This window comes from Neomonachus schauinslandi, chromosome 3 (genome assembly GCF_002201575.2).
Source record: "Neomonachus schauinslandi chromosome 3, ASM220157v2, whole genome shotgun sequence".
Taxonomy (NCBI): Eukaryota; Metazoa; Chordata; class Mammalia; order Carnivora; family Phocidae; genus Neomonachus; species Neomonachus schauinslandi.
Window position 1 is genome coordinate 157,921,091 of NC_058405.1, and position 10,889 is coordinate 157,931,979.

The following is a 10,889-nucleotide window of genomic DNA, read 5'->3' on the forward strand; positions in this document are numbered from 1 at the left end:
AAATCATTATTCTGGTCTGGACAATTCTGAACTCTTCATTTTTGTGTGAAACGTATTTTCCCCCATGCTGAATTTTAACCCTTTCTTGGATAAAAAGTATGGCAAATTTTGGGCCAGGATTTCCCTGGGAAATAATCTTTAAATTGTCAGCTCACATTAAAATGCAGCACAAGCAGTGAGGTGCTCCTCTGGAAACAAGTCTCTTTTCCTATGGCTAGTACTTGATGTACTCAGCTTAGCCAGAGTCCAAATCTACATCCCAAATGTTAGACAATTCAGCATTAAATAAAAATGAGGCAACATCATACAGGGATTTCTGAGGTCATACAGAGAAGAATGCAATTATCCTAAGGCGGACTTCCCTCCAAAGGTTATGAGCCTCTGCATCTTGTAATTAACCACGGTGCAGCTAGACAGTCCAGGCAAAAGGTCTTTCTTTTCTCCCAATTTGCCTAATTCAAAAACACCTCAAGTGACATAGCTCAAATTTTCCAAATTAAATTCACCCCTGGGGCTGAAATCAAGCACGTGACAGTTCAGTTCCAAAGCAAATCTTAAAGAGAGTTGTGCATAGGGAAAGAAAAAAAAAATCAGAGGAAAAAGGGGTAGGAGTTAACATTTAAGTGGTTTTTCAACCTCATCATTACCCCTGCTCAAGAAAATAGGACACAGATGGGCAAAATACACCATTGTTCTGCCCTGAAGAGTCTAAGGAACTCATTAGAAACTACTGTTTTTTCTCATGATCTATGGTGAATCTGTAAGGGACAAAATGGTTGATTTGCCCCATCCCAGGGCATTTAGAGTTCCACAGTGTTGTCGGGTAGAAAGTGGAAAGACAGTCACAGAGACACAGTATGCATTGCAACCCATGAGAGCCTATTGTTGATGTAGTTCTTCAAGGTCAACTCTTACCAGGGAGTTGAGGAATGATTATATTATCACAAACTGTTCTGATTTGTGAAAAATGGTTTCCAATCAGGAATGACACACTACACTCAACTTTCTCGTACTTCTGGCCACAGCTCCACACTCGTCCCGTGGGACACCAGAGAGGGGGTAAATGGGAAAGAGGTTCACTGCTCCAGGCAAGAGTGGATCGCCTCTCGAACCTCCATAGTAATAGACTTAAAGGCCTCCAAGCTGGCAGCCAGAAGAGAATTGCCTTAAAATGTGAAATTGTAAACAGCAATCACTAAACTTTCACTTGCATCTAAAGAAGGAGCTATAATTTTACTGTCCCACTTGTTGTTTTTCTTTTGCAATCCGTATAGGAGGTTATTTTTATCCAAATTAAAAAAAAAAAAGATCCAACCGTTTCCTTTCACCTCACCTCCCAATTGTCATAAAGTTTCACATTTCTGCCAGCAATTTTATTCCCAAAAGTGGAGGAATTATGCAATGTTCATCAGTCTTAAACAATTTTGTATTTTTTTTCAGTTGGTTACTTCAAATTTTTTCAATTTTATCAAATTAATCTGATAAAACTCCGTGTTATTTTCAGAATGCTTTATGAATAATTACATTACAATATACACACATACATTTTTCTGAAACGTAAGTATTTGATTTTGCTCTTGTTCAGTAATTAGATTTTTCCATTGAATCATTCATCTAAGTGCATGTTATGGACACCTATACCACTAGGACTCTGAGTTTTCATTAGTGCAATATGGCCATTTTAGCAATAGAGATAAACAACAAAGAAGCAAATTTACATCCTATGATTAACATTCAAGATAATCTGTCCTATGTTTGCTGGAAGTTATCAGTCCACTCTGCTCTCCAAACAAATAGGCCTTTTGAAAGACACTCTGCCAAGTTGAAATCAGGTTTATTTGAAAATATCTTGAACCCTTTACTAAGCAATATTAAGATGATACAGGCTTTTCTTTAAACAGTTATGATCCTTCCAATTCAAGTTGTCCTATTAAGCCTGACAACATCCCTATGAGACATGGAGTTCATTTCATTTCAACTCATGAACTAAAGATTTCAGGGTCCCAACTCAAAACACAACTGCTTAGTGTATTTCATTCCATGCCAACTTATCAGTGAAATCAAGGTTGATTTCAACACTATTACTTCACAGGTTAAAACTAGAAAAGGTTTCCTTAACCACATAAGATTTGGGATCATCATCTTCAGTGAAAGAATATTATTAAATCTTGGACCCCAAGGTTCATTTTAATAAAGAGGAAATGGGAAATGTTTGAGATACACATGATCAGAAGAATAATGAAATGACCTTTTGGGGTACACTCTCTTGAGTATTCAGATTTATATAGGAAATCAATGGTTAAAGAGCATTCAGGTCTACCTGAAGCTTACCCTTCATCAAAAGACACATAGATAAACAAAGAAACTGAAATCTTACCTAATTCATTAATAGAAGCCGATATTGTAATGACTCATTTGATGTGGTCTTGATCAGAAAATGAAAATATATTGAGCATTGATGCTCCAGGTTATTTCTGCCCTGTAAAGAAAACACATATGTGCAAGAATTTTTTTTCTGTGATGGAATCTTAATAATTTATTTCTTCTGATACAATTAAACTTAACTTGATAGAAAAATTCTGGGATTTGACCTCTGAAGTGACATTGACTAATCACGAAATTCACTAGTAATGTCTACTTCTTATCACATTACTATATAACCAGATTATAGCTATAACTAGATCTGTTATCTAGTTAGAACAGTTCAGAGGCTCCATTCGGAGGCTAGCCTTTGGTGTTTATGACAGATTGTCTCTTGGACTTGCTACTGGGCTTGCCAAAGTTCTCTCAACTCAGTCTAAGATGGTAGCCTCTTCTTTCTTTTTTTTTTTTTAAGATTTTCAGAGGGAGAAGCAGACTCCCTGCCGAGCAGGGAGCCCAATGCGGGACTCGATCCTGGGACTCCAGGATCATGACCTGAGCCGAAGGCAGTTGCTTAACCAACTGAGCTACCCATAGCCTCTTCTTTCAATCTCCAAATCACACACTCTAAATTCTGGTCCTTCTCAATCTCATTCTCTAGGCTTTGTCAGTTTTTTCTTCCAAAACCCACAAAACAAACTGCCTGGATCAAAACCTGACATCTGGAAAAGCTAAGATAGGCCAATGAGTGCCTGAAGCACAGGTTCCTGGGATGTATGCACCTGCTAGAAACTGGTCTGTCTCCACCATCTCCTTTTCAGAGGCCACCAACAGACTTCAGATGTTAACGACTTCCAGCTTTTGGTGGCTTGTGACTCATTTGAATGTGTAACCTGGAGGAGAAAGCTGCCATACACTTGTATGGCAGCCGCACATTACCCCAAAGTTATTTTTAAAGTTTACAAGCCTGGTTCAGCCTCCTTAAAAGTCCCCCTTAAGCCTACAAAAGCAAATTCAAAGTGAAGGACAAAAGTTTTCAGGCAGTAATTAAACCGTTAGCTATGCTATTATACCTTTGTCGCCCTGTCCCCTGGCAGCCTAACAATTAATCTTTTCAGAAGAGAGGAAAAATGAGTTACACACAGGAACTACAGAGCTTACAGCAGCCCTGCGCTATTAATTTTAATAACATGAAAAGATAAACATATGTCACTCACTCATAGCCAAATGAGCATCTACAGAGCCCTGCCCTGGTGTACATCTAAAATTTATAACTCAGGTTTCTTTACCTAAGACATTTTAGGCCATTTAAATATTTTCACATTGCTTAATCAGAAAAAATATGGGTATATAATTTTATTCCACTCATTTAAAAATAAATGCATTTAAAATATTTGTAAAACGACAGGTCATTTTCTTAGCTAGTGCCACCTTCCTTCATTTTTAAAACCATAAAAGACGGGGCACCTGGGTGGCTCAGTTGGTTAAGTGACTGCCTTCGGCTCAGGTCATGATCCTGGAGTCTCGGGATCGAGTCCCGCATCAGGCTCCCTGCTCGGCAGGGAGTCTGCTTCTCCCTCTGACCCTCCTCCCTCTCATGCTCTCTGTCTCTCATTCTCTCTGTCTCAAATAAATAAATAAAATCTTAAAAAAAAATAATAAATAAATAAAACCATAAAAGACGAAGAAAGAACAAGATTATACAACCTTTTATTTTATGTATTTTTTCAACATAACTCTAGCTCCTGGAAGAAAAGAGATGATTTTATTTTTTCATCCTAAATCTTTTTCTGAAAAGCTTTTATTCTCAGTTTCATATGATACAATTGAATCAAATGCGAAAAGAATGAAACACTCTCTCCCGCAATTTCTTAAGCATGCGTCTAGAAAAAAAAATTACTGCTGGCAGGAGGAACTGTCAGTATGAATCTCAGCAGAAGTAAATTGTTTGGTATTTGTAATGGAGTATAATAGCTATAATTCCACTTGAGTTGCTGCCACTAATAAGCTGATAAAAACTGTGAGTTGAGACCCAGGTGTCCATCAGTCTATGGCTTCCACAAATGTCCCTGCACATTCACTTAATCACAGAGACAGGTAACCCAATCCCTTTAGAAGTACTGTGTCTGACAATGAGGGGCCCAACCTGGCTCTTCCCACAAAGAGAATGCAAAAGCACAGCTGCATACTGACTCCAGAGGAGTTTTCTTATCAGCAATTACCAGGAATTTTCTTAGACGTTTCCAGCTCCTGCAAAGTTGTAAGACAGTAACTTAAATGTGCTCACCATTAGAAATGGGCTAGGTGAAAACACTTCTTTCTCATGAAAAGTAGTCACCAAATCAAAAATGACTCAGAAATTAAAATATACTGTCTCACATGCTTCAGGATTGTGACCCTAATGCTCACCTGTTGCCAAAAAGTTGATTTAGTAACAAAGCATTTCTACTTAAATGATTAGAAGTCCGAATACACTGCTTTGTTTGTGTGTGAAGGCAAAAACAACTGGAATCCAGAACTGTGTGTCATCACATGAACATTTTAACAAGAGTAAAATAAAGAGTAATATCTCTCATTGGAAATACTGGCCCAGGGAGTAAAGAGGCTTGAGGTCCAGTCTTCTGATTTGCTGAGTGATCTTACACACATCACTTAAATGCAATTGCCTACAAGCTTTTATATGGAGAAAATGGAATAGAAATAATAATGTTGTAATGAAAGCATGGGCTTTGCTGGCAGGAGAGCTTTGAAAAGTAGCTGGTATTTGGCAAGTTTATTTTTTATTTAACCTGTTGAATAAAAAGCATAATGTACAATTATGCTCATTCTATTAATGATCAAATGGCCCATGCAGGAAACATTAAACCTCTATGTAAATATATCGTCCTCAGGAGCCTCAACTTCTGAACAATGCTCATCTCACACACTCACTCTCCAATGTGAATAGGTGCACTGCTGAGCTTACGCAGGCTTTCGGAATGAGCATATGTCCACATATGAGTAACTGTTCTATCTCAGTATCCTGGAGTCCTGCAGAAGCTGTAACAGCCCCAGAACAAGGAGGAAAGTCTTAGAAGAAGGAAGAGTGTTCTATAGCACTGTCTGCAGAATAAAAAAACTACTGTACTCATACATATTCGCTTCAATTGTGTGTTGTTCCTACCATTTTTTTCATGAAGAGATGCTTGTGCTATGTTCTCAACAATGTACTTTCTTCTGGCTTCTAAAATATTTAGTAAACAAGCAGCCAAACGGAGCCCCATGGAAGAAGACATGGTGATTTTTCTAGAATAGGAAAAAAATTATTGTTCATTTTGGTCTCTATGGCTCATTCATATTTTCATGTTCATTAACCATAAGTATAGTTTTTGGAAACCAGACAGTCATAGTATGAACACTTCACTATTTTATTCCTGGAGAACACCTAAAGGAAAAAATCCTCAGATTGAGTCAACCAAGAAACCATGTGTATGCGGTCATGCACATATGAACCTACAAACATAGTAACAATACTAGAAAATATAGGGCAAGTTACTCAGCCTGAATTGTCATGCAAATGAAAATACTTGTTAAAGTATTTTATTCCCTTTTAAACACCATTTTCCTTAGATTATCCCCATTTTCAAGGTCTATACTACTTAACATATAAGCTTAATCCTCGTTAAATGAGATTTACTAGGGAAATGTAGAAAAGGGAAATGAACAAAATTCTTATAAAAACTACTTTTCTGACAAAAAGAAAAGTTATCTCTATGCGCCATGCTATAGGCAATATGTGAACAAATAAAAAGGACTCATTTGGGTGCTGTAAGATACCAGGTGTTTAGACAACTATTTGACTAAATTCCTCTCATACTTTCATCCCCAAAGTTCCTTTATGAGTTTAAAATCTTTTCACAGGACTCTCTTCCTTGAACTAAATCTGACATATATTCTATAATGAATCAATAATGCCAAAAACGTGACTGATGCCCTTTTGTTGAAAGTGGATTAATTACAAAATAATTCCCCTTTTCAAGATCAGGCCATATTTTGGTCTCTTTTAAATATAACTAAACATGGCCCTCACGAATTCATTCAACAAATTATTTCATAAGGGTTATCTTGTATCAGGCAATGTTCTCAGGGTGAGGAATACCGCAGTGAATGCTGTCCAAGTTTGAGACAAACGTTAAGCTTATGAGTTTAAGCTAAACTGTGCTCTGGTGCAAATAACAGTGCAGTCGATGCATAAATGCTCTGGCTTCTGTTCACTAAGATTTTCATTGGCCTAATCGTCCTAACCTAGAGGGAATGCAGGGCTCCGTGGCTAGTTTAGGTTTGTAAGCAACTTTTCATATCGTGACCATCATCTGATGACTGAAAATTAATTAAAATATGGCCATTAGGTTTTTGTAGACATTAATAACATCGTTGTAATAAAGCAGCTCAGACCTCTCGTTTCTGTGTAAACAAAAAATTGCTTTACACAAGGGGTGTGGGCGTCTTCTGGCTTTCATTTGTTTTCAGTGTGTTTATGTAGCTTAATTGTCTCATCAGGCACTTTCCCAACATAATTATGCTTTTTAACAAATGGTGTTTATGGCAACCCCTAACAGTGCAAAAGAAAGGATTAGTTTCATCCTCTCATTCCACATTTTGATTCCCTGTGGACAGTTAAATCACACAAAGATGGTGTTAGAAAAATCTACCTTCACAGCAAAAGCTGAAATTAGCGGCCACCAGGCTCTTGGAGAGCAGTCAGGCTTGTTAGCAAAAAGATAAGTGTTTCCCTGCCTCTTCCACTTACAAAGTAACCCAGAGCAACCTCGCAAACAGTGGTTTGGAAGAATGCGCTCCTAGTCCGCCCATCCCTCCAATCACAATCCAATTACTTCCGGCCATAAACTAAAAAACTGCCTCCCCATGGGGAAGAACCAGCAAGGCCAGCGCCCAGTGGAGCAGTTCGCGACAGTTCCGCCAGATCACCTGCCTCCCGGCGCACACACCACCGTTCGCGCTTTTAGGGCCGCAAAAAGGCTCGCCGAGGGGGCGGTAGCGCGTGCTGAGGTGGGAACCCGCCGCTGGGATGCCCTGCGTGGCCCCGCCCCGGTTCCGGTGTGGAGTGGCTCAGGGCCACGTGGGCAGAAGGCTAACCCGAGGGACTCGGCGCGGGCCTTAGGGCAGTCTCCCGCTGCCCCGCGAGGCCCGCCGGGAGCAGCGTCTGCGGGCCGCGGGGTCCGGGAGCGAAGGACGGTCGCGGCGGGGCCGCCGGGATCGGCTCTCGAGCCAGCGCCGGCGCTCGCGGACGCATCGGGGAGGGAACCGAGCTGCGCGCGTGGAGGGACGGCGGGGTAGGGGTAGGACGGCGCGGAGCCGGGGTCGCCGCGCGACAGCGGCGCGCAGCTTCCGCCGCCGGCCCCGCCCCCCTGACGCCCCGCTCGCGCTCCAGCCCGCCGCGCGCCGCCCCGAGCGCGCTCCGCGAGTCGCTGCCTGACCTCAGCTCCGCGCTCCCCGCGCTCCCCGCGCTCCCCGCGCTCCCCGCGCTCCCCGCAGCCCGGCGGCCCCGAAAGCTTAACGTTCTGCTTGGAATTGACTTTTCGCCCCCCCTCCTTTAGCTTGGGATTCTCCACAGTTGTCTCTTGTAAATGAATGACTTTTTAAAAGGGCATTAGAATCTAATGATGAGGTCATTACCCGTTAATCATACACCCAGCAGGGGGCTCTGGCGCACACGCAGACGCACCCTGCTAGTAAAGTCTCTCCTGAGAAATAATGCCCGCAAGCGCTTGTGAGTAGGAGCTGGACCCACCCTAAGACGACAAAGCTGTACTAGCACCTGCCCGTTTACTCAAAAGTTACGAGCGGTATGAACCAAGCATTAAGCATTTCCGTTTTTTCTAGGCCAGTGAACCTTGAGAACACATTTCTCCTACAAAGACCTGTTTTTTAAAAAAATATATATAGCAAGGATTAAATGTCACCATTTTGATCCAATTTCGTTCCTGAAGTGAAATAATCACTAAATAACTACTTTGACAGAATAAATTAATTTTTAAATCTATTTTTTTATTTTCTAATTATACTTTTTAAACACAGATTTGAGGAAATTAACATTTATGTGGACATTTGGTTTCTAGCCTAATGTGGCATAAAAATAAGTAACATAATGAGTGTTAAAAAAAATCAGGTTCATGATGCTTCTCACATCATCATCATTGTACTTAGATGTCACAACAGTATTATGTGCGATTGTGTCAGATCCAGCCTTCTCCATCTCGGAGTGTTGGCAGGTAGGAGGGTTGTTGGCAAGAGGAGGGGTGTTAACCTCAGGATCCTGGATTCATTCCAAGGCTGGTAATTACATTCTGCCAGCCAAAATTCATCCCATAATTTTAATTGGATAAATCCTTTCTGGCCTAAGCTACTGCTATGCCTGTCAAACTGTTGCCACATTTCACCCCAGAGGTGTCTGTGTTTTAGTTGCAAGAATCAGTCCCTTTGAGGTTGGCTTATCAATTTAAATCCTCAAAGTGCTTTGGGATCCTATGGAATTAAATATATATTTAGGTATTTTTTTCTACTGAATCTGCAATAGAAATGCATAAAATATACACCCATGTTAATGCCTAAAAACCAATACCCATCTAATGTCAGCAAATAATTTCAAAATAATTTAACTAGACTGATGTCCCTAACTTTCTCTTCTCTCCTTTTGAGAGCTTTTACTGACCATAGCATTAGCTTCCAGTTAACAAAAAGTACTGCAATGTCCAACATTTCCTTCCAAGGAGGACAATGGAACTGAAGGCCCTGTATCTCACCATTCCAAACAATCCCATGATGAGACTACTCGCTACAATGGAAGACGTAGTAACAGTACATCTAGTCTTATCTGTCTCTCCAGAGAAAACAGTGTGACACGTAGGGGCTCAGGGTTCTAGCTGTAACAACTGCTAGAACTAAAGCTTCTTCCCCACATCTCCTAATCCTCTCTGTGAGAAAGTCTTTCCCTTTACAGAGCTGCTGGGGTTAAGATAACATTTCTGAAAGCATCAACACCCAGCAGTTACTCAGTAAACCTTAACCCCTTTCTCCACTCTACTGAGGTCAGACAGAAATGAGAGAAGGCAGGGTCTCAGCATTCTTTGTGGAGAGGGCAGCATCTGCCCCTGCCTCAGAACTGTAAGCATGTCTTTTTGGAAAAGACAAGGAAACGGATACAAACACGTCTGATGAAAAGTTCAGCAGTAAGATTTAAAGTCTTATTTTGCTCTCTTCAAGAATTGAAAAGTATGGGATGCCTGGGTGGCTCAGTCGGTTAAGTGTCTGCCTTCGGCTCAGGTCATGATCCCAGGGTCCTGGGATAGAGCCCCACATCGGGCTCCCTGCTCAGTGAGGAGTCCTCTTCTCCCTCTGCCTCCGAGTGCTCCCTTGCTTGTGCTCTGTATCTCTCTCTCTCTGACAAATAAATAAAATCTTTAAAAAAAAAGAAGGAAGGAAGGAAGGAAAGGAAGGAAGGATTGAAAAGTACCTTTGGTGTTACTTTAGCTCAGCCACATGTAATCCTGACTTTTTTGTTATTTAAAAGAGCTCTATGTCACATTTACAATGTATAAGCATCAAACTTCTAATTATTTAACTTAGCATGCTTTGGAGGAGTTTTTCATACATTTTAGGTGAACAGGCTATTTTGACTACTCGTTTCTCCTGCTAAGTCCACGTTCAGGGCGTTAGGTCCTTTGATCATTACGGTTCCTGTCCAAAAACAAATAGGCACTGGAAGAGAGCATAGCTACAAGTCCCAGTGTCAATTCTGTCGGTGATACCTGTTTCCTAACACTCCCATTGGTCCCTTGTGAGACAAAGATAGTTTTCTCTACCCCTCATTTTCATTTTTGCCAGCAAGGAGAGCATAGGTCTTATAGGAGCCTCCCCTGGCCCATCAGAACTGAGGTGGGTAAAAGGGAGAGGTTGTGCTCTGGTTTGGCCCCATAGAGCTACGGGAACAGAGCGCTCAGGTGCTGCTTGAGCAGGGCTGGGATCAGGGTAAGGGATTGAGGCATTCACCTCACATGCAAAATCAAGTGGGTGCCAAAAAACTTGGTAATGCAGTATCCTAAGAAGTCAAGATTAATGCAAAATAAGAAATCCGTGGTGAACAAAATAACATTTTAAGACAGAACCATACCCTGTACTTGTCCAAGTTGGTCACCCTCAGCTCACCCTGATCCCTGCCCTGTGGTTGCATTCCCCTTTGTACCAGTCTGTTCCTGATTGAAGGGTTAAGAGGAAACTATACCACTCTGCCCTGCCTGCATCCTCTCTTTGGGCCCCCAAAATGGGCAACAAAACCAGAAATGTCAAGGGTAAAAATTTCCAAGCCAGTGGTTACATATAATTTATAGTCTGTTCAAGAGTTCTCTAGACCTCCATATATAGGAGACTTGGCCAACTTACCTCAAGAGAAGGCAAACCCTTATTTGAACAAGCAAAAGAATCAACTCTATTAACTAAATACATTTCCTTACCTATTTATCTGACACATT

The 10,889-nt window shown here is 41.1% G+C and overlaps 1 protein-coding gene across 1 annotated transcript; it reads right to left on the bottom strand.

Annotated features, from left to right (window-relative positions):
• Window positions 1–342: 342 nt before the first annotated feature.
• Window positions 343–5,636, bottom strand: FTCDNL1 (formiminotransferase cyclodeaminase N-terminal like). The gene is given in 5 exon segments (XM_044913617.1): window positions 343–452; window positions 1,014–1,088; window positions 1,091–1,165; window positions 2,378–2,479; window positions 5,525–5,636. Coding segments are annotated over 5 exon segments (474 nt in total).
• Window positions 5,637–10,889: the final 5,253 nt, after the last annotated feature.